Consider the following 24,333-nt stretch of genomic DNA (forward strand, 5'->3'; position numbering starts at 1 on the left):
GGAAGAAGAACACAAGAGTAAAGCTACAGAAGAGACCATCTCGCTTAAGAAATGCTACCAGTGTGAAAGAACAGGACACCTGAAAAACAAGGGCCCAACTTTGACATTGTAAAAACTAGGTCCGGCCCATTCTGGATTGAGGTGGGGAGGGGGAGCAGAAAATTACCTCAGGACTCGACAGAAATGCAGCCCTGGACAAGTAGGAAAGGGATTGGTCAGATTGTGAGCAGAACAGGCCAACCTCGTCCACCTATCATCTTGAGGATAGGCAACTAGAATTTTTCAGCCATACTCGATGACCAAGCAAGCCACTCATTTGTAAATGGGACTGTTGTCAGATTACTACCGCCTATGAAGTCTCACCTTCTAGGAAGGATAGTGGGAGCAGTGGACAGGGTAACCTATTCCATCCAAGGACAGGCTAACCTATCCGCTACATGCATGGACCTGCCTATTTTAATTAATGTTGCAGTGATTCAGAATCTAATACCTGACATTATATTAGGTCATGACTGTTTGGTGATCCTAGACTATGCAGCTCATGAATTTTTTTGGGGAAAAGACAGACATCTGAGGGTCGCCTGGCGTGATGGAAATCTCCGGACTCGCAGTGATGTGGAAGTCGACTTATACCTGGGCGATATCCAGTTAACACATTTTAAACCAAGTGAAGAAGAGGAGCTAAGACACGCCTTAAGGGACTTTCCAGAAGTCGTCACCAATAAAATAGGACAAACTACCACTGTAACGTACACCATTGAATGCAGCACTTCCTCACCTATCAAGCAACACCTATATCCAATCAACCCGGATAAGCGCAACTTCGTCATTCAGAAGACTCAAAAGATGGAAGGGAAGGTCTCATCAAACCCTCTACATCCTGTTGGGCTTCACCTATCGTGCTAGTATAGAAGAAGAATGGAGGGTATTGACTCTGTGTGGACTGCAAGTAATCAGCTTCATTTTCTGTATCAAATTCTAATCACAGAGACTTACAATAATTGAAAATCTTCCACCTTTTTGATACTTTTTGTTTGCTTTTTAGCAAATTATTAAACAAACAATAATTGAAAATCTTTCACCTTTTTGATACCTTTTGTTTGCTTTTTAGCAAATTATTAAGCAAACCAAAAGTATCAAAAAGGTGGAAGATTTTCAATTATTGTAAGTCTCTGTGTGGACTTCCGCAAGTTGAATGAGAAGACTGTTAGTGATGCCTACCCCATGCCTGACCTGAAAGACTCACTGAAACAAGTAAATCGATTTAGGATTTTCAGCACACTGGATCTCAATTCAGGATACTGGCAAGTGGAGGTCGAAGAAAGTTCTAGGCCACTAACCTTCTTCATGACACCGAGAGGATTGTACCAGTTTACAGTAATGCCTTTTGGAGTGAAGAATGCTGCTGCAACCTTCATACGACTGATGGATAAGGTGTTGTCAGGAAATGTTGGAGATTTCTACCAGGTGTATCTTGACGACATCTTAATTCACTGCAAGAATTTTCAAGAACACCTTGTACATGTGAAAAAAGTGCTGGAACGAATGAAAATATGTGGACTGACTTGACAACTGGAGAAGTGTCACTTCGCCTAGCCACGGGTAGAATATCTTGGCCATGTCCTAACATCTGAAGGTTTAGAAAGGCATCCGGAGAAGAATTGAGCTATTGAAGAACCTGAACGCCCACGGACCAAGCGACAGTTACGTCAGTTCCTTGGCTTGTGTGTATGGTATAGCAGGTTCGTGCCACACTTTGAAGAGAAGGCAATACTACTCACCGATCTACTCCATAACAACCACCTGTTCCGATGGACCAGCAAGGGAGAGATAGCATTCCAAGGCTGCGATATGCAACGCTCTCAGTCTTGCCAATCCCAACCCTCAATGGAAGATGTGCCTGCAGATGGATGCCAGCGACTCCGGCTTAGGAGCAGTGTTATTCTAGGAAAGGAATGACCGCGCGAGGGACATCAAGTATGCCAACAGAAAGCTATCCCCTAATGAACAACACTACTCCACTGCCGAGATGGAAGCCTTAGCTGTGCTGTGGATCATGGGCAAATTCAGATGCTACTTGAAAGGAAGGAAGTTCCAGCTGTACACCGATAAAGCAGCTCTCAAATGATTGAACTAGGTCTCTGGCTCAAAATTGAAACTGATGCGATGGGCTCTGTTAATCGCAGAATTCAAATAAAGACACTAAAATTTCTTCTTCTTACTCCACAGTAAATTTTTCAAGGCAAGACAAATGAACATATTTTTACAAAATCAAATAGAACAAGATCAAAATGAAAACGATGACCCTTGTCCTTCAACAACATACTCTGTCTTTTCTTGATTTAATACCGTAACAGTTTCCTTTGCTTCCATTGGCACACCTTTGTTCCATAACATGTTTCTTACACTATGATAGAAACAGCTTCCAGTTTTAATCCTCATACTAATTTCAGCATCCAGTCGAGCATTCTCCATTAATTCACTCCCCAGGTATTTGAACGTCTCCACTATTTCCAGGGGCTTGTCTGCAAGTCTAATCTGACCTTTCCCTTCTTTCTCTCCTCTAGTCATAACAAGAGTTTTACTCTATTCTACATTTATTTTCAATTCACATTCTTCGATCTTCCCATTTACCACATCCATCTGTTCTTGAACATTCATGTCCTCTTCTCCCCCAATCCCAATATCATCTGTAAATAACATGTTCATTTTTCTTCCTCCACATGCTGCTTTTGCTGTTCTCATGATGTCATTCATTACTATTGTAAACTGGATTGGCGATAGAACACTTCCCTGTCTCAGCCCACTAGTGATTTTGAACCAACTTGTTGTGCCAGCTTGTGTTTGCATGCTGTGGCGATTAGATACTTAAAGTTTTCATACATGGTGAATAATCATCGCCGTTGATGGGAAACTGGATGTTTCAAAAGCAATAATAATGGTATGCTATCGATTCCTCTGACAAAAATAAGCATACCAACATCTTGTGTAAGCAAAATTTGAAACAAGCAGAGTGACAGGAAGCTACACTGGGAGAGAGAGAGGGAGAGGTCCGTGGTAGGTACACAATAAGAAAAAAAGGTGATCACCATTTGATAACATGGATAAACAACTGTATTAGATAAATACAGTATAATTGAGTTTGCACAGTACACACACACACATATATGAGAATTGAAAATATCACAGATAAACATGGATGATTTCCATTATTTCTTTTCCAACTTTCTGTTTTTTCTTTGAGAAAACATAAGTTACAATATTCACCTTGAATGTCGAAGTACAACAAGAAGAGCAGTAAAAGAACAACTAGCCAAGATTTTACAATTTTCAGTATTGTGCATACATTATCACGCCTATAGTATTCTTTTTAGGAAACTCATTGAAAGTTTTCAGGAATGACATTTACAATAACAGTATAATATTTGGCCACGTATGATATACAACACCTCCAGGGTGTTTTATAAAAGCCTAACAATTGAGCTAAAAACATCAAAATGAAAGAAGGGGGGGGGGGGGGGTAAAGGAGAATAGTAATAGCTAGGGATAAGAGAGGAGAGTAAAGTTTGAATCCGACTGCGTAACTTAAGAAAGTTCATCCACCCATTACTGTCATAATTAAATGCACTGAGCAATTATGCCCACGATGGTCACTCTCAGTCCACATTAAAACTTTTCAAAACACATGTCGTGAAAATTTAAATAAGCTGCAGGTGATAAATAAGAAGCTCCAATAATGGAAAAACCGTTAAGGCACAGATCAAGGCCTCCAAAAACTAGAGATTATAAATAGCATGCCTGAAGGGCCAATTTAGAGTTCCAGAGGATTATCTGACCCGGATCCCAAGTAGACGATATTAGAGTTCCAGTTGGATGGAAAAATCATGTATCGCACGGACAAACTGCACGAGGTCAATAGCCCCTCCACTCGCACACACTGTACAAAGGTCGATGCCAGGCTGACAAGATGAGCAAGGCTGTCCGTTATATATCGGAGAGGAAGCGGAGACTAGTAGGTTCAATAAGTTTTGATGACGTACCAGATGACTTAGGTAGTAGAAGGTAGACACAGAGAGACAGTCAGTATGCAATAAATTACAGGAGCGGAAAGACGAAAGATAGGTGAGCAGAAAATGTTTAGTCAATGACATCAAATAATTAGTACTTAAAGGCGTAGATGGTAGAAGCAGGTTAGCATAATAAAGTAGAAGGTAGATGATCATGTAGAAAAGTAGATACGAAGATTATGGCAGGAACATGTAAAAACGTAGATACGAAGATTATCGCAGGAACACGTAGATTATGGCAGGAGCACGTTACAATGCAACTACAACATTTCTTGTACATTGCCATGTTCATTTTTTAAAATCCCTGTCCAATTCCTTTTTGCACCAGACTGTCCCAAACTTTAGTCCTGGGGACACTGTCATATGCCTTTTCATTGTCAATGAATATCATCAGCATATCATTTCCTTACTCCCGCTTCTTTACCATTAGTTGTCTCATAATGAAAATGGTCTCTATTGTTGACCTTTACGTATCCACACAGATGCACACAAGATGCTGTCAGTTGGTACAATTATTTTATTTACATGTATTCACAAATTAATGTACATGTAACCTTAAATCACCGTTTAACAAATCAAAAACACTTCACTGCAAGAATATCAACAAGCCGCCCTCTTTAAACAGTTGACAACTGCCACTGAACACTACAGAAGTTACAACCTTAGAACACAAATAAAACAGATGACTACTGCTCAATTCAATATGGAGACCGTCTTCACTAGGCGTGTCAGCCGCTCTCTTTCATATATTTTTATTTTTGCTATTGGCTTTACGTCGCACCGACACAGATAGGTCTTTTGGCGATGATGGGACAGGAAAGGGTTAGAAGTGGGAAGGAACCGGCCGTGGCCTTAATTAAGGTACAGCCGCAGTATTTGCCTGGTGTGAAAATGGGAAACCACGGAAAACCATCTTCAGGGCTGCTGACAGTGGGGTTCGAACTCACTATCTCCTGAATACTTGATACTGGCCGCACTTAAGCGACTGCAGCTATCCAGCTCGGTCCACTCTCTTCCAAACCACAACTTCAGTGACTCAACAATAACTCTCAATAATTCTCCATAACTCTCAGTGACTAACTGTCCGTCAAGATCGTCCCCTTATATATGTGTCTGGCCAGACTTCTAGAAGTCACATTACAAAGAAAAGCTACCTTCGAGAATATACTAGAGTGTATGAATACACAGAATACCATGTACAGAATGTTCCCCACCGTTCTCGTCCTATACCATTCTCGAAGTTACAGTGTGTTCCATAATTATGGATTACAAATTATACAGGTAAGAATAAATTATAATATTAATTTACAGGTATTTACATTGATATAAATGTCTATGTACAAGACATAACTTCACATACAATACGATCATTCTACCATATAAATAGTAAGAACACTAATGCTTAATGACATAACCTCACACAAAACGCGATCGTATCGTAATAATAATATAAATACTAACAGCCATATATACAAGTAATAATAATAATAATAATTGATTAATAATAAGAATAATAATAACAACACTCAAGCTCAATACTTGTATCAGTTACCCATGGGTGAGAGAACATTGTTTTCAAGTTATACTTATTATCGCACTTGTCAACCTTCCACTTCTGAAACCAAACTGATGTCCCTGTATCTGATTTTCAACCCTCAACCTTATCCTACTTTCCAGTATCCTCTCCATTATCTTAGCAACATGGGATCAGAGTAATTCCCCTATAGTTCTTCAATACTTTCTTATCACTTTTCTTGAAAATTGGGTTGATTATTCCTTTTTGCCAGTCTTCTCCCCGACAATCCTGAGAACTCGATATGTCCACTGCAGGCCTACAGCTCCAGCTGCCTTTATCATCTCCACTGAAATTTTGTCTATTCCAGCAGTTTTTCCATTCTTCATCTTTCTTACTACCATTTCAATTTCATTCATTCTAATTTCTTCATCAACTAATTGCTTTTCCTGGTGGTTCATTGAATGACTGTCATTAGTACGGCTCGGATGTTTAAGACCTAAAAATAGCCCAAACAAACAAGCAAATATGACCTCAAAGGTGATGAAATATGACTTAAAAATTATGAAATATGACCCGAAAATGATTAATCTAAATATGGCCATTTAAAAACTAAGTTATAAATAAAAACAGCAATCCCTTTGATACGTATTTGTTAACTAAATTCTTTATTGTTACTTGCATATTCATTTTCTGAATATACATGTTTAGCAGTTATTCACAGTCTATTGTCCTAGATTCACTTATAAAACATTTGTGACCGAGCTCGATAGCTGCAGTCGTTTAAGAGCGGCCAGTGTCCAGTATTTGCGAGATAGTGGGCTCGAACCCCACTGTAGGCAGCCCTGAAGATGGTTTTCCATGGTTTCCCATTTTCACACCTGGCAAATGCTGGGGGCTGTACCTTAATTAAGGCCTTCCCACTCCTAGACCCTTCCTGTCTCATCTTCTCTATAAGACCTGTCTGTGTCAGTGCGACGTAAAGCAACCTGCAAAAAAAACAAAACATACCGGTCCCAATGTTTGAAAGGTAATAAATATGTGATGTGTTAATGACGTCACATTGTTTTTGTATTGAAAAGGTGGACATAATTATCCTCAATTTATAGTGTAAATCTAGATTCAATACGGACCAAAATGAAATTCCTAACTTTAAACATACCTTTTCTGCAGATCCAACCAGTGCTTCCTTAAAGTTTTTCCATTTATCTTCAACATTCCCCATCTCCATCCTGGGCACCAAGGGTATTATTTCCCTTTGAAATTCTTCTTGTATTTTTTTCTGCATTTTTTCCATACTTTCTTTTCTCTCTTCTTAATGGGTTTTTTTTAGTCTTTCCCACTTCCAGTCTTCCTATCACAACTCTATGATCTCCACCAAAGGCTTCTTCAGGCATGGCTGTAACATCTAAAAGGTTCTTCCGGTGTTCTTTTTCTATGATTATACCGTATAATCAATCATGGTCTTTGTTCATCAGTCTCCCCAACGATACCTTGTAATCTTCTGACTGCTGTTCTTCCTAAACCAGGTATTTCCAACAATCATTTGGTTCCTCATGCAAATATCCACCAACAACTCACCTTCTGGATTTACATTTCCATATCCAAAGGGCCCTACAACATCTTCCTTTCCTTGTCTTTCCATTCCAACTTGTGCATTTAGATCTCCCATCAATAGCACTTCCTTATCTTCTATCTGTCTCTCCACTTCCTCTAAAAGGCCCTTTAGATAATTCTTCTATGCAATCCATTTGTGGGGCATACAACTGAAATAGATCTTTCATTCCATTTTCAAACTGGAGTCTCATCACCATCATCCTATCGCTGACGCATTTTGTATATTCCGCATGTTCTTGGATTTCTTTTCTAAGTATGATGGCCACTCCAGTTTATGCTTCAGGTCCTCCGTTGTAATACAACCGGTATCCTTCTTTCAGAGGAATCTTTCCCGTACCCCTCTTCTTGCTCTCGCATAGTCCTTTTTCTTTCATGAAGTCAACCAGTTCTTTTGTCTTTCCCGTCAGTGTCATGACATTTACTGTCACAATTTTGATGTAGTTTGGTGCTGGTTGCCCACTTCTCACAGTTCCCCCAGTACCCAGAGAGCTGCGCATCGCTTTTAGCAGAGGACGCCCTAACGTTTTCCAAGGCACCATATCTGGTTTATCCGTATAGGCTATTGTTACGATGGGCTCACCACACCCAAAGGCATTTTATGCCTGCTTCCAGGTTCAAAATTAGGCTGCCCCTAACACGGAGACAGATGCCTTTCATAGCCGCTCCTCTGGAGTACAGATGCTACGGGTTTGCCCCTTCCACCATCTCCACTGAACCGAAGTTCATCGTCTCTGCTGTAGATGCCGTTGAGGACTTCACCCATAACCCAGGGCAAGGGCCCTCCATATTTATGACCCCTGGAAAGGGGGTGTGCCAGTATGTTAAAGCCCCCAGGAATTAGGCTACCTGTTAGTTTACGGGGGTTGTTGAGTTTTTCTAGCAGCCCTACATACTGTAGGGGGCCCCTATCCACCACCTGGAGACATGCTCTGTAGGGGTCAGGTTCCTCTGGGTGCTTTCGGAGGTTGACCTCGCCCACAAAGGCTTTCAGAGGCTATCTGGTAAAGAAAACGAACAAAGTAGAGATGGGTGGAGAAATACGATACCATACCATTCCATACCATATATAGGCTATTATTACGATGGGGTTGCCACTCCCAAAGGCATTTTATACCTGCTGCCAGATATTATTCTAGGCCACTCCACTGGAGTACAGACACCTTCTGTAGCAGCTTCTCTGGAGTACAGACGCTACAAGTTTCTCTCTTCCGCCACCAATGCCATACCGAAGTCCACCTTCTCCGCCACTGATGCCGGTGGGGTCTTCACCCATACCCTGGGCTTGGGCCCTCCATATTTGTGACCCCTGGAGAGAGGGTGTCACATTACTTTAAAGCCCCCAGGAACTGGGCTGTCTCTTGGTCTGTAGGTTGTATTAGGTATTTCAACCAGTCCTACTGAATTGTAGGATTCCCCAATATGCCACCTAGGGGTTAACAGGCTCTCCCTGAGGATTCTGTTTATATATAGGTGATATTTTATGCATGTTTGGTATGTCTTTGACCAAATCATTCTCTATCTCATTGGTACTTAATACAGTAATAGAGTAGATTTAACAACCAGTTACTTACTTTTGAATGTTGGGCACTGGTAAGGAAATCTACTTCTGGAAGTGCCAGTGGATTTGGAGGAGCCCCTTTAGATGGGGTGATGGCCTGTCTTATTTATAGGGCAAGGATTTATATGCATTAAAAATATTCAAAATGGGCAGGCAAATGTGCACTTAAGAATTGCAAAATAGGCTCTAGAAACCAACCCTAATATGCCATCTCCTTAGCATTTAAAATTACTCAGCATATGTCATTCATGCCACTTTGTTCTCAGCAAAAGGTTTTACGCCAAGGAACAAGTGGTCACCAAAATCAGGAACAGGTAAAAGTTATTATAATTATTAATAATACAATTGAAGACAGTATTATCTCTACTAGACAATATTTATGTCAACAGGACACTTCAAATGAAAGTCAGCACATGTTACAATGGACAACCATATATTGTTTTAAATTTTGAACAGTAAAACTCTGCCTGCTGTCAGCTAATATATTTTTAAATTTAGAAAATTACCTTTCCACATCACATGAGGTCAAGGGACAGTATGTAAGGGCAGCTAGCGCTGCTGGGGTGAAACCTGGTAGTGGTGGTCAAGCTACGTCTTTACCTTCGAGATCAGCAGCAATGGCCAAAGCATCCTTCCAGCAGGAGTTCTCTGCATTATACTGAAATTTGGCACTCGTCTCCTATCACTAAATTAAGGTTAGCATTGATCAGCTCCACCTCACAAACAATCCCTACAGCCTTCACAAGACGTTCTTTCTCATCCAACTGCTGTATTTTGGAACGTAGCTGTTCAAACTTGGAAAAAATATACGTGAGACTGCTGAAAATCTTGGGCATGGCCAGTGCTGGGCGCAGATTCGAAGTCAGCTCGCTCGAAGCAGAATCAGAGCATGCAAAGAACACTGTTGTCCTTTAATCACATTTAAGTGCCTGTCTTTAGCAGCTACCTGCAAGGAATGTCAGCTTTCAGTGGCTATATGGTAAAGGAAACTAACAAAGTAGACTTGGGTGGAAAAATATCATTTAAAAACTTAATATTGCTGTTTTATGCACTTGACATGCAATTATCTTCAAAATAGCCATTAATGCATGAAATAGGCATGTATTGGCACCATAACACACAAATATTTCCTTCAAAAATTGACTGAAACAGATTTTAGACTTATGAGTCAACAATTTTGAGTTAAGGATAAAAATAGGCATTTATGACTAAATCCTCACCGTACTTATTTTAAAAAAAAAGAAAAGAAGAAGAAGAAATCTTGTAGTTTAGTGTGACTGTTGATATCATAGTCATGGGACCTCCGGTTGTTGTTTTCATTGGCTGAGATTTGATCTTTGGCTGTCTTGGTTTGAAGCCAGTGGCAGATATACATTGCTATCATGTCCCGCTTTTTTTAAATGCGTAAAGTACTTACTATATACTCGCATTTCAATTAATTTATATAATTTATTACGAAGCTTTTTACAGGGAAAAATGTGTCTTTTGTTATTGTTGCAAATTTTCATACATTGGTTTTCAAGAAAACCCTTTATATTTGCAGGCTGGTGCTGGACGAAGACCTCGTGCGTTTTCTTCATTGGAAAGCAATTGCAATCATGGCAATACGAGTATAGCAAAGTGTGAACAGAAACTTTTCATAGGTGGTACTGAAACTACACCACTGTCTGTAAGAGAAAGCAATGTGATGAGAGCCAGATGTATGGCTAGTCGAATGTTAGGTGAGTGCACCAATTCAAAACTAATGTGATTTGTCATTTGAAAAATTAACTGAGCATATTTTAGAGCTCCTCCCCCTCTCCTCTCAGTGTCTCTTGGTTGGATTTGTACCTTAATTTAAGGCTACAGTTTCTTCCTTATACTAGCTCTGTTGTATCCCATCGTCACCGTAAGTCGGTTATTTCAGTGCAACATAAAACGAATGGAAAAATCTCACTCTTTGCACCCCTCCCCCCCACTCTCTCTCTCTCTGTGGGCAGAAGGTGCTGGTGACAGTGAAGTAATTTTCACAGAACAATGAAGTTTTTAAGCAGAAATTGCAGTTTAATAATACCAGCATGATAGTAATATAGAAACCATTCTCCAAGATGATTTAGAAGTAACGTCTCATCAATATGTAGAAAATTGAAATAGTATTTTGAGTTGCTGTGAAGTTTCAGGTGATTTAGTGCAGAAGCATATCTCAGTTTCACAATAAAAGTTTGTAACAGTAAAATGTGACCAATTTAATTTACAACAATGTAAAGCTGAACAGGAATTACAATTTTAAAATTTGGATGTGGGTAAAATATAGACTCAAATCCTGCAGCCCCAAACGTCCAGCCAAAAATGCTTATTTAAGGAAATTTCACCAATGATGAGTGTCCGGCACTCATAAATGATGTACCCGTAACGGCGGTACAAAACTAAGTCCCCGTAATTTAAAACTTACGCGTTACGCTCCAGACTGGCAGCGAAAGACTGACTGAACAGCGAGCAACAGCTGTGTGCGTGTGACGTCACAGCCTACCTCACCGCAACACAGAGAGCCTAGACTAGTGTGGAATGTTCCTCGAGTTTCTATGGATAATAACTTTCCCCACAATAATAACTAAATAAAATTAACCTTATCATCGTGTAGCCCAATCCTCTATCTACGTTCCTGCAAAGTTTCACGTAAATCCGACATGAGATGACGAAGTTATGGAATGAGATGTGAAGGCACGGATTGGATATAAATACAGTACTGCTTCGCTTAGCAGAGCAGTGTGTGACCAGTGTGTGTATATGCACGCATGGCAGTGGAGTTCGTGCAGTTGGTTCGCGAGGACCGCGATATAGCGTGAAGCGGCCGTCATACTTTAACTCAAACGCGACGAGTATGAACTTGTACGGGTTTCTTTAAACTGTGAGTGATAAACTTCTGTTCCAACGGGGCGTGGTATAAATTGTGCTTCATCTGAACATCATCAAGTGACTGTTTATTCTACACGAGTGTCTAAGACTTGTGAATATTTTTCAAGTACTCGTAATTTAAAGTTTAATGTTGTGGACAGGATTTGGAACAGTTTGCTCCTTACAAAGTACTGAATACTTCAAGTTAACGAGACTGTGCTTTAATTGAATCGTGCAGTCGAGTAAGGAACTAAGTCAGATTTTGCTACTTTTCAGGAGAGCAAAAAAACTGATTTTCTTCGACACGCTTCAATGAATAGTTCCCATTATTTTATATAATATTTAGATCAGTGATAGATATGTAATGGAGGTAACAGGAAAATGTTCAAGAAAAATTTATAAATTTTATGACCGTTTAAACTTTTTTGACTTAGTTCCTTTCTCCAATAATACCGAAAAAAATTTGGAGTTTGGGAATAAATCTCTCATACAAACTACACCAACCTTTGTTATATATTAAACATAGCTTAATGCAATACATAAGCACTGTTTACAGTTTATCCAACAGAAAAAAACAGGGAAAACAAATACAAATGACCTTGAAGCGCCAAATAACTACAGTATTACAACCGAGACTACTAACCTAAGGGGAATTCATTGGCTGCGAAATAATGTCCAAATAAAATGCCAAAGCATCCTCATTCGCAACATATTTCAACAGTTTACGCAAGTCCTTTATTTTCTCAGCTTTTATTGGAACCCCACCCTCTGGATATGCTGCCATTGGTTGCAAGGAAAATGTGCAAAAGTTACCTTTCCCAAGATGAAACGTATGTTTCACAATGCTGTTTATGAAGGGAAGTGCTACAATAACTCCTGGTTTCTCTGCCCTATATCTGTATTCTTTAAACGAAGAAGGAGAAAATGCAATCTTTCCAGCACGAGGAGTATTCTTTGTCGATGTTTCAGCTGATACAGTCACTTTTTTTTTTAAACTCAGGCCACCACTTGTCAAAATTAAATACTGCACTTGAGTCTACTAACTTAACTGTAACATTTGCTTTGCTGTTTACAATAATTGCCATATACTCTTCGATAGTATAAACTCTGTCTACTTTTTTAATGTTTTTCTTAAATAGCCCAAAGTCCCTGTCGCATGGTAGGAACGAATGACCCCTCTCGGGAAAGTACTGTCTAATCTCCTTAAATCAGTTTGAAGCTGCCAGGCCTAGCATTAGTCTTATGACTGTATGGTTCTTATTTTGGCCTGGAGAACCATCAGAGAAAACGTGTAACTGGTCAACATTTTCTGACACAAATTCGTCTATATAATCTTTCAGGAAAGAAGCAACTTCATTCGCACCCTTCTTTCCTTGGCCTTCATGATACATATACACAACACACTTGTCCGTTGCAAGATCATGAATACAAAACACATTCACCCACAACTGTCTCATGTAAAACACTTCTTGCACCGGTATGTGTGGCAGGGGCAGATTTTGCATAAAGTCAAAGGCAAGGCCTGTCACTTTGTCATTTGTTCTGCATAGTGTTGCAACTTCTTTCAAAGACCTGTAGAATTTCCTGCTTCTTCTTTTATGAACATCATATTCACCCTGAGCTGCACGCTTTGCTGATTCACAAATATGTGGACTCCTAAGTTTAGCTGTGAACTCCTCACACTTGCTGCAGACATCGATCTGTGGTCGTCCGAATCGGTAGTTGTAATTCTCAACAAAATAAGTCCTGTAGAAGCTGTACTTGACTCCACACTCCGGGTATTTTGTGACAAACATGTTGTGCATTTCTTTAATAGTTAAGCGGGCATCTAAGTAATGCACTTCTTTCCCTCCGTAATGAGTCCGTTTCAGAGGGAATGATTGAATATGATCGGATATCAGTTTAGTGACATCTTCCGGTATCTTTCTGGTATTTGGATTGGTTCCTCTCTTGTCCCTGGGAATTTCTCCATGAAGAAGAAGCATTGTGATACGGAATACTCTTTTCTGAGTGACGGCATGCATGCTCATAAAAGCTGAACGGCATACCTTCTTTCTATTGTTGCCATCCATAACAAAGTAAGTGAAACTTGCTGCTCGCTGCTTTGAATTTTCATTCCTCGGTCTTCTGGTCTGAATTTCATTCTTCTCAATGAGGCGCTGCAAGTGTAAATCTTGTGCATCCTTACTAGGAAGTTGAAGAAACTTGGAAAGAATGGACATGCGAGCCTCTTCGTTTATAATCTCAAAGCACTTCTTTCTGCATCTAGAAGAATAACATATTATTAATACTAAGTATAAATCTGTACCATACGTATTGTTATCTAAAACAAGAGTAGAAAGTTTGGTTGCATGTTAGAATATTATTTACTAAACAATCCCTAGTAATACTTCTCAAGCTCCTTACTTACCTGCAGTCAGAACCGGTTTCTTTGCCTTCCACAACTCTCCCACGTTTATTCACATATGCCAGTCCTCTGAGTCTTGCGTGTTTCAGAACACTATGTTTATGGCCCTCAGGCTGTGCCTTCCTTTTCGGAGTCATATTCTCAAACGTAATACATAGATCACTTTGTCATCCACCGAGATACAAACTGAAATACTGTACACTATAACCCACCATGTACCGTACGATTTCTGTTTCCCTCCAGTATGTTGTCCTTTGTGTTGTACCAACGCCGTAAATTGAAATATCCCCTGTTATACCTACATCGCATGCAACGTGCGGCAAAGAATGGAACTAAGTCATGAATAGCAAGTGGTGAAGAAACGCACTAAGTCATCGACTTAGTGCGTTTCTTCACAATATGCCTGATGTCCATCCACTGTTTCTCCCACAAGGAGAAGGCTGACTTATTTCTTTCTTTTACCAAACGATGGGGCTTGGTTATGTGAGGTAAATGAGGCAATAAAATGAAAATGGCCGATTTTGACTTAGTTCCTTACTCGACTGCACGATTCAATTCAGAATTACTCAAATTGCAAGCATGACTACGTCACTAATTTACCATTTCATGAACTGTGTAAATATTTGTAGGTAATGAACTGTAGGCTGTGTATGTGAACTGTGCATTTCAATTCTACGAACATTCAGCTGTGCGTTTCGATTCTATGAACAGTCGAACCAAGGACTGTTAATGCATGATCAATTTCGTTTTATTTTTATTTCATGTCATTACCAATGCGTGAACAAGTCTGAATTCACGAGTGAAACATCCTTATTTTTCCCAATGCAATTGATTACATTGAATGGTGCTTCAAACTAAGAACTAAGTCGTGTGGCATAACTTCACATTATGCCAAGTGCCACAAACTTTAAGTGACTGTTTTGAAATTTGACGATAAGTTTCGAGTAGATTTTCATTTTATGAGTGTTAAACTTATATGCTCATTCGAAAGTAGTTTTTGCATTAACTCGCCCCAAGGCTTAATGGTGTTCATTCACGTTCATCATTTATGTGGTCTATCTCAACGCCCTTCATCAGCACCGTATGGATCTTCTAGACGTCGAATGGATCTTCTAGAACTTCCATTGAGGGAGGAATGGTGGTCCACTGGTATAGAAAGGGGAGGAGCTGTCGGAATCCGAGGACATCGCCATTCCTAGGGCGAGGAACACTTTCTACTGTATCTTCTGTACAGAGATGACATGATTTTAAACTTATTAATAAACTCAGAAAATTTTTTTGAAAGATTTTCTCTGAACGAACCCTCTCCCTCTGTATGCACTTCAACAGATTGGTACACGCCCTGCGTTTCTCGTGCTGACCGAAGTACCACATTTACTGTTACAATATATATTCCAGGAGGAATCCAAAGTAATGTGTAAGACTTGCATTGAACCCAAACAAATTTCTGTGGAGAAGATGTAAAGTGTCTCTTTTCGCTCACCATATACGGAAGTCCGGAGGCAAAACTCCCAGATATACGGCGAATGAACCGGTGATGAACACCCTCCAACCACACTGATGATGAAGGCAGATTGTCATGCTAAGTTGTTGGTCATGCAGTTTACACGAGTGCTCATGGAACTCCGTAGAACACAGATGAATGGCTGGATCTTCTTGGAAGTCAGAGAAGTACACATCAGAGATGACATAGATGATAGTGTCAAACAGCTGTAGAGCTGTTCAGTCTGTAATTGATGTTGGTGAGTGCTGGTTGTATCAGTGAGTGATGAAGTTGCATGGGACATACTGATGATGATGATGATGATGATGATGATGATGATGATGATGATGATGATGATGATGATTGACATGTGGCCTCCAGAGAGGCCCGGTGCAGGTCTTTTGTGAGATACCTTATAGGTGACCTGTGCGTTTGTGAAGATGGGGCCCTACTTATGATGAATTCTAACGAGAAGGATGGCACGCGCACGCTCACACATACACACGAGCCATCAGAATTAACCAATGAACGTTAAAATCCCCAACCCAGTTGGAAATCGAATATGGAATCTCGTGGACCAAAGATCAGCATGCTAACCGTTTAGCTGTGGATCTGGAACCTGCCACAAAATGTGTATTAAGAAATCTCGAACCATTCCTAGTAGCTTTGTGTTTTCAAGCCAGAATTTCCTGATTATAAATTAGGTTAGTAAGATACATATAAATATTTTGTCAAAATACTCCATTCCACCTTCTTCATCCAGAAACCTTGATTAAAACCAACTGACAGTTGCCCGAAGAACTATACTAATATGTAAAAGTAATGGACAAGTACTCTTAGCCAACATGACTACTAGCAAATGATGGAGGAACATTTTCACATAAGCAAGTGATAAATTAAAGTCACATACAGGAAGATGGGAACCTGAATAAGAATACATTAAAAGTTCATCAGGAACAGGAAGTCAAGAAGAGGATGTGGCGATGAAATATTACAAGGTTGGATGCAGACGTTATAGGGTGCAGGTTTACTACAGTCGAACCTGCCATAACGGACACCCTTATTCAGTGGACACCTCCCTTTACGGACAATTTTCCTCGGAACCGATTTTATTTTACATAAGACAAGTGTTAAATTGGCCTCATTTAAGCGGACACCTTGAACTCCGGACAGCGGACAGCGCCATTTGTCCCGTCAACTTGACTTAAGCGGGCATTTTACACATTGCAGGGCTATTTATTATGCCGAACCACATGCCATTCTTTCTTTTAAAACCATTCTTTAGTCATAAGGAAATCCCTTTTGAATGTTTGGACTATTTTGAGTGCGAGGGAAGAGATTGTACATCAGAATGCAGTTCTACATAGTGGTGTATAGGCCTATTCCGAGAATTCTAATTGCCCAGAAATGCTGCCAGAGATTGTTGACTCGCAAGTTACCTGGGGATTTTTGTCCCTTCTTACGTCATTCTATTCATAACTCGAATTGTCGCTGATAAGGTCGAGCTCAGGTAGTCAACTTGAGAAGGAAAAGACAGTACAGGCGCTAATTAGTGAGACAGAAATACCGTAGCAGTTCAGTTGTCTTCATTAGTCGTACAAAAGGACCATTTTGAATAAAACTTTTTATCGTTTTACGGAGCCTGAATCAGGAACGAAAAGTGACGATGACGGTGAGGCGGAAGAAGAACAAGAAGTTCTGACAATGAAGCAGGGACAAAATATGCTTAATCAGATAAAGAATTTGTGTATCATGCTGGACCGCGAGTACGGCGAGAACACCATGGAACCATTTAACAGACTTTATTCCGTTTTCGAGAATATCGCAATTAAGAAAACACATGCTAAATTTACACAGACGAAGCTTCACGAAGCTGTAATGTTTGCAAATGCTGTAAAATCACTTATAATAACTCTCTATGAAATACTAACACAGAAATGACTTAGAATAATAAAAATAAAGATATGTATGCTTATATTTAAGGTGGAGGCCTTTGCTGGCAAGATGTAGTGTTTACAGTGCACTATGTCTTCTGGTATGGGCTAGACTAAATTTGTTACTTTCATTGACCTGTCTCAGTCTTATCCTTGGCTTTGACAATATGAAAGTGGCTGAGGTATGAGTGATGCTAGTAATGCCATTCTTTATGCAGCCAGTCCCTGCTTTGGATGGTGTGAAATTGTCGCTCATAGGGTCGGTTCGTGCATGCATTTCAGTGGGCTTGGCAGACTGATACGCAATAGCAACTTCTGGCTCAGTGAGGAAAGCAACGGGAAACTGCCTCACTCCTCCTTCCCCTAGCACACCTCTTCAGTGACACCTAGGCCATCTCTGACAGCTAATGGTGGATCTGTTGAGGATCAAACCAGCCTTCGGGCTGAATACCCAACATACATACATTTAAGGTGGATGTTCTTTGCCGTTAAAATATTCGATTATTTTTACAAACTTATTTTAGCGGACACCTCTCATAAGAGACATTTTTCCTCGGAACCGACGGTGTCCGCAGAAGGGAGGTTCGACTGCCATTCAAAATCAATTTCTTATTAGAATAAATTCTGACCTCCGGCCTTTTAATGATTAAGCAAATAAAAACAGTTTATTAATAAACCAGAATAAAACTCAAGTTTATTATTGGTTCTAGTAAAAACCTCTATTCCCTCAAACATCGGGACATCCCTGCAATAATTTTAAACAAACTCTACTTCAGTGACTAACTTAGGATGACTGAGATTGCAAATTGGACTCAATGGGTGATAAGCACATACAACCATAGTCGTCTTGAACCAGCTCCAACTTCCCAGGTGCAGGGAATGAGCCCTCTCCACTTATTTCTGTCACATATTATAAAGTTGATAAAATGCTTATACCCATTGAAATGGTTCAGTAACATATTTCAATATGACTCAAAGTACAATTAATTTACTCTCTGATATTATCTTTATGTACTATTGTGATGCGGTATTTACTGAAATAACATAAGACAGTAACAAGAAACAGGAGCAGATCCTGAACAGCTATGTGAGATATATCTTTAATCTGCAATATGGTGTTCGTATGGAAAACTGGGGAAAACGAGAAATGTCAGGGAATTCAGTAAATAATGGGAAAACTGGGATATGTCAGGGAGTTCAGAAAAAAATCTGGAAATTCGTTCTTTTGCCAGATAAAATGGACGTACTGTATTTATCCATGTAACAGAAGCATGCTTTTCAGTTTTTTTAACATCAATCTAGGGCATGTCTTTTACGCCGGGAAAAAATTGTAAAAGAAAAAAAAAAAGAACCAACAACAAACAACAAACAGGTGTGATCTCGAATGTGAAGTAACCGATAGCATCAGTAGCTAGCTATATGGATACCCTGTAGCAAGTATTAGCGACTATGATTGATCGAATGTTCAATGTTTTGATGTGCTACTATTGAATATTCTGTGTTGTTGGGGAATGACGAGCTTCATGAATTAGGCCTATATTGCTTTCTCAGTTTTTCTAATCACTTTAATACATGGCTTTCACAACAAAATATGCATATAGACAAAATTCCACAATCCAATGGATGACTGTGTTTGTTTACTATGTGATGACGTGTGTGGTAGTTACTACCTCGTAAAACGTATAAACAGACAAAAAACACTGACTGAATGCAGGAAAATGTGAAAGTCACTTAAACTTAATACTCATTTGAGTGCCCATCATCATCATCATCATCATCATCATCAAATGCGCTGTTATATCGATTGACCGCAATCTCGAAACCTGGCAGCCAACTGTACATCGCCACGTGGTTAAGCTACCTTGCTCGGCGTGTGTGGTATAGGTTTAATAGTGTTCATTGTAGATGTATTATTTACATCCATGTTTTGGTTAGTATCTAGTTCTTCTGTAGCCTTGTGTAAATGTGTAATGCATCGTGACACCGTTCGGGCCGAGACATGTTGAGTTTCTAACCTATCTTTTGTGCGAGGGTTTTAAAAGTTTTGAGGCACGATTAGTAGCTTGTAATATCATGTGTAATTTTGTGAATACAGAACAAGATTTTAAATAAAGTGACATTACATTGTAAGTTGTTTGTTGGTTTAGAGATTTTGAGTTTTTGAAGTATGTTTGTATGTATTTAGTCTTGATCCAGCCAATCCCAAGCTGCCATTCATATCGATTTATATCGGTTGAGCGCAATCTTGAAACCTGGCTGCCAACTGTATTGTCTACATCGTGGTTAAGCTACCTCGCTCGGCGTGTGTGGTATAGGTTTAATAGTGTTCAGTGTAGATGTAATTTTATTTACATCCATGTTTTGGTTAGTATGTAGTTCTTCTGTGTACCATACCCCAGTATAGTTCGTGTAAGACAAGTGGCGAGAATGTGACTCGGCAAAAATTGGCACCATGGTCTTGATCAGCCACAACCTCCTTCCTGTGCTAGTCATTAGCTACGAATAATTTATTTCTTTTATTCTTAATAATACTGTACCTGTTCTTATTTTTATGTCTGATATTGTTAGGAAGTGAATACACTGTCTTTGAGGGTTTTGTGAACTTGTTTTCACTTTTGATTCGCGTGTGGTTTTCTTAGTACGGTATTACATTTTACGAGGGCTATGTGCCGCAGTTACATTGCATCAGCTGTTATCGAAGCAATGGAGTGCTGGCAGCAGAGGTAAGGCAATGCTCAAATGTTTTGCAAACTGTCAGTTTAGAAGAAAGCCGTGCGGAGTATAGGAGTATTTAAAGATTTTTACAATATCCCTATGTTCCTTCTTTTATTTTTCAGCTAACAGTGTCTTCATCAAAGCCAAGGAAAACTTCGTTTGATGAAAGGTGGCTACATGATGATACTTTCAGAACATGATTGAAACCCATGCCTCAGTACAAATTTTCAGCATATTGCATAATATGTAAAAAATATTTTCTCTTAGCAATATGCGGAAGCAGGCGTTAAAATGTCACATGGGAGGAAAGAAGCATGCCAGTAGTGTCAAGTTTAGCCAGTTATCGTCATCCCTTTCAAGTTATTTTAAAAAACAGCATTTGAATAAAAAGACTTCAACTCAGTAGATAATAACCTGGCCACAAATCCAAATTGTCCTCAGCCTGCCTCGGCTACCACAACAAACTCAATCACATATGACTCCACTGCTTCTTCTTCTTCTTCTACTTCCATTAAAGAAGGTTAACCAGAGATGAGATGTGTACAGAATTATCTTTCAAGTGAGCAAGTAACCAAAGCTGAGATTATATGGTGCATGCATACTGTCATGCAGGACCATTCTTTATGTGCCAGTGAAGCTAGTGTATGTTTGTTCCCAGTAATGTTTCCAGACTCTGAAATAGCTTCAAAAGTTCAACTGCACAGAACAAAAGTTGCATATTCAATCACTCATGGTTTGGCTCCCTATTTTCATAAACAATTTCTTGAAATGTGTAGCAAGTGCACACATTTCACCGTTGGTTTTGACGAGTCACTGAATAAAGTTTCTCAGATGGGCCAAATGGATCTTGTAGTTCATTGTTTCAATCCTTATACTAATGAGGTATGCACTTCTTCAATCCTTATACTAATGAGGTATGCACTTCTTATTTTGATTGCATGTTTCTTGGTCACGCTATCTCCTCAGATTTGTTAAATGGTTTTTTGCGAGCACTGCAAGGACTCAATCTATAAAAACTCTTACAAATTTCAATGGATGACCAAATGTTAATAAAAAGTTCTTTCACGATGTCAGTAATTTATTAAATGATGATCCAGATGCTCCTATTTTTGTGAACATTGGATATTGTGGCTTGCATACTGTGCACAATTTGTATTAAAAGGCAGTAAAAGAAACCCAGTGGAATATTGCAGAGTTTCTTCGTGCTCTTCACTTCTTGTTTTGCTACGTTCCTGCAAGACGTGTTGATTATACACATTATTCAGGTTCAAATGTATTTCTTTTGAAATATTGTCCTATAAGATGGCTTTGAAAATTTGAAAGTTATTGAACGTGCTTATAGATATCCTACCTAATGTTGACAAATATGTGGAAGGAACAAACAGAGACAAGAAAATCCCATACTGTAACAGCTTCAAAATAGTATCAACTTCACTTAAATATAAGCTTCATAAGGCCAAGTTGTCATTTTTATTATCACTTGTTGGAGATTTGGACCCATTCCTAAAACAGCTGGACAGATCTTTCATTTGCACCACTCCTGTATGAATCTCTCATTGCAACAATGAAAAATGTCACAAAAGTCTGAGTCACTGCAGTCTTCAGAAAATGTCCTCAAAATTAATTTAGACACTAAAGAAGATCTTCTGTTTGCATCTAAAATTGACATAGGTTATGCTGCTAGAGCAGCACTTCATGGCACTCCTGGATTAAATGATAAAGATATATTAGTGTTTCGCACAGATTGCCTAAGAGGAATGGTAGCTTTGTGCAAGAAGTTACTGGAATGGTCACCGCTGGCATATAAACTGAATAACGGAATTTCTTATTTTGATCAAAGTTCAGCCAAGCAACCTCTAAGCAGCAAATGGCTAAGGATAGCTTTAAATGCCTTTGTTGAAAACAAATGGATCTCTGGTAATGAAGCCAATTATATACAAAGGGAGTTAACTTCTGTTTGTGAGAATGATACTTTCAAAGAGTAGTAAATTCTTTGTCTTCAAAGGACATGAGGTTAGATCACTTTTGGCTACGCAATGTTTTACCAACAGTAAATTTGAAAACGGAATAGTTGGCTTCATTTCTGAAAATGATACTAATATTGTTTCATGGAAATGCTTCACTTGAACGTGGTTTTTCTGTTAATAAGGAAATTATAGTAGAGAACGTGCTACAAGAATCCCTTGTATCACAAAGAAGAATATATGATGGTGCTATTTCATACCTTGGTGGAATTGAAAAGGTCTATTAATAAGAACATGCTCCATGCGGCAAGGAATGCTCATGTTTTGTATGTTCAAAATCTAGAGGAGAAACGTAAAGCACTGAAAGTAGAAGATTCTTTACAGAAAAAGAAAAACATATATTAGAAAGGCCGCTTTGTTGCTGAAAATATTAGAAGAAAACAAAGCGGAGGGTGATGGCAGAAGCTCGACAGTCATTGGTGGCTATAGATAAAATTTTTTTGCTGAATCAGTAATGGTAATCAATTTTTAAAAATCTTAAATTGATTTTAATTAGACTAAATTCAACTTCCAAGTTTTGAAATTTAACTTGCACATTAATTGCTCATTTCTTTTTTGGATGTTAAGTTTTCAAAATCTATTTTAATATCACTGTCATACCTGGAAACTTCCTTTATAATTTTATATTTTGTCATTGTGTATCAGGGAAGAAAATGGTTTTTATGTCTGGAAAACAGGGAAATGTCAGGGAATTTTAAAATCTGGATTTGGTGGACACCCTGATAGATCACCGTATTATTAGGAGCTGATGTGACTTCGAGTGCAGCAACGCTGTAAACTTCACATGTCATCACTTGTACACAAAATACTTTGCAATAATACTCCCAACTATACTTCTTCACCTTTTTTGTACCTGTCGTCCTATCATGACCACAATACAAGATTTTACTCCTTTCTCTTGCCATTACCATAAAGCATACTGTTGATTAGAACTGGTCCTTCATAATCTCTGCATCCGATTCATGGAATTCTCTGCCTGTGATCGTTAGGGACATTCCCTCTCATTGCAAATTTAAAACTGTCTTGCCATGAGCACTTGCTGAGAAGATCCTGCTGACTTGCTGGATAATGGTTGAATGAATGAATGAATGAATGAATGAATGAATGAACAAATGAATGGTTTGCTGTAGTTACTTCATTTGATTGTATGTTAGTTATCAGTTTAAAATTAAGGATTCTGCTATTATTATAAACATTATTACTGTTATTGCCAGGCTGAGTGCTGAGTGTGCTTGGCAGGTTCGATCCTGGCACAGTGCGGTGGTATTTGAAGGTGCTCAAATATGTCAGCCTCGTGCTGGTAGATTTACTAGCACATAAAAGAACTCCTGTGGGACTAAATTCCAGCAACTCGGCATCTCTGAAAACTGTAAAAGTAGTTAGTGGAACGTAAAGCCAATAACATTATTGTTTTAATTTGTATTTGTAATTACAGTATGTACAGATGTATACTGTTCTAGTGGTTAAGTGTAGGAGAGGGTCTTACGCCCTAATGTCACCACAAATATAAGCATTATCTATCTATCTATCTATCTATCTATCTATCTATCTATCTATCTATCTATCAAAGCCATTTTCAAGTGGTTGTGCACTTCATTAGTGGCTAGGGCAATGTTAATAGTGACATCGTAGGAGGGTAATTCGAATGCCACCAGAGGAACAGTTTGTGCATCTTCACTCCCGTTTTACATGTCATTTTACAGTTCTTGTTTAAATACAGTACAATAAAACGTGATGAGAAATGCTTCAAGAATTCATGAAAAATTTTGCTTTCTGAGTACCATTTTAGTAGGTAGACCTATATTAAATTTGTATTTCTCCAGACTATCTCAGAGTGATAAAATTAATCACAATCTTAAGTAACGTTTTATCATAATATCAGTTGTAACAGAAATCCATTAGGGAAACTGTTTATTTTATTCAAAATTGAATATGAATTTACCGTATGCAGTACTTATATTTTTTCTTCTAATAGCACGAAAAATATATACTATATATTTCTGTATGGTCATGTTTGCTATACTGTATTTCCATTGAAAATGAAGCTATTCAGGCAGTTCTATGAACTCATGAAAATCAAATCTCTTGACCAATTCAATAGTTGGTAGTGAAGTCACAAACCAGTCTTTAAATTACATATT

At 38.9% G+C, this 24,333-nt stretch overlaps 1 protein-coding gene across 3 annotated transcripts in view; it reads left to right on the forward strand.

Annotated features, from left to right (window-relative positions):
• Window positions 1-24,333, forward strand: part of Hel89B (histone acetyltransferase 1) — a 570,925-nt gene that overhangs the window by 212,579 nt on the left and 334,013 nt on the right. For all 3 annotated transcript variants that reach the window (XM_067150030.2, XM_067150029.2, XM_067150032.2), the window contains exon 13: window positions 10,299-10,476. In XM_067150030.2, the coding sequence (XP_067006131.2) occupies window positions 10,299-10,476 (178 nt within the window). The remainder of the gene's footprint in view (window positions 1-10,298; window positions 10,477-24,333) is intronic.

The sequence above is a fragment of the Anabrus simplex genome, chromosome 6 (assembly GCF_040414725.1).
Source record: "Anabrus simplex isolate iqAnaSimp1 chromosome 6, ASM4041472v1, whole genome shotgun sequence".
NCBI lineage: Eukaryota > Metazoa > Arthropoda > Insecta > Orthoptera > Tettigoniidae > Anabrus > Anabrus simplex.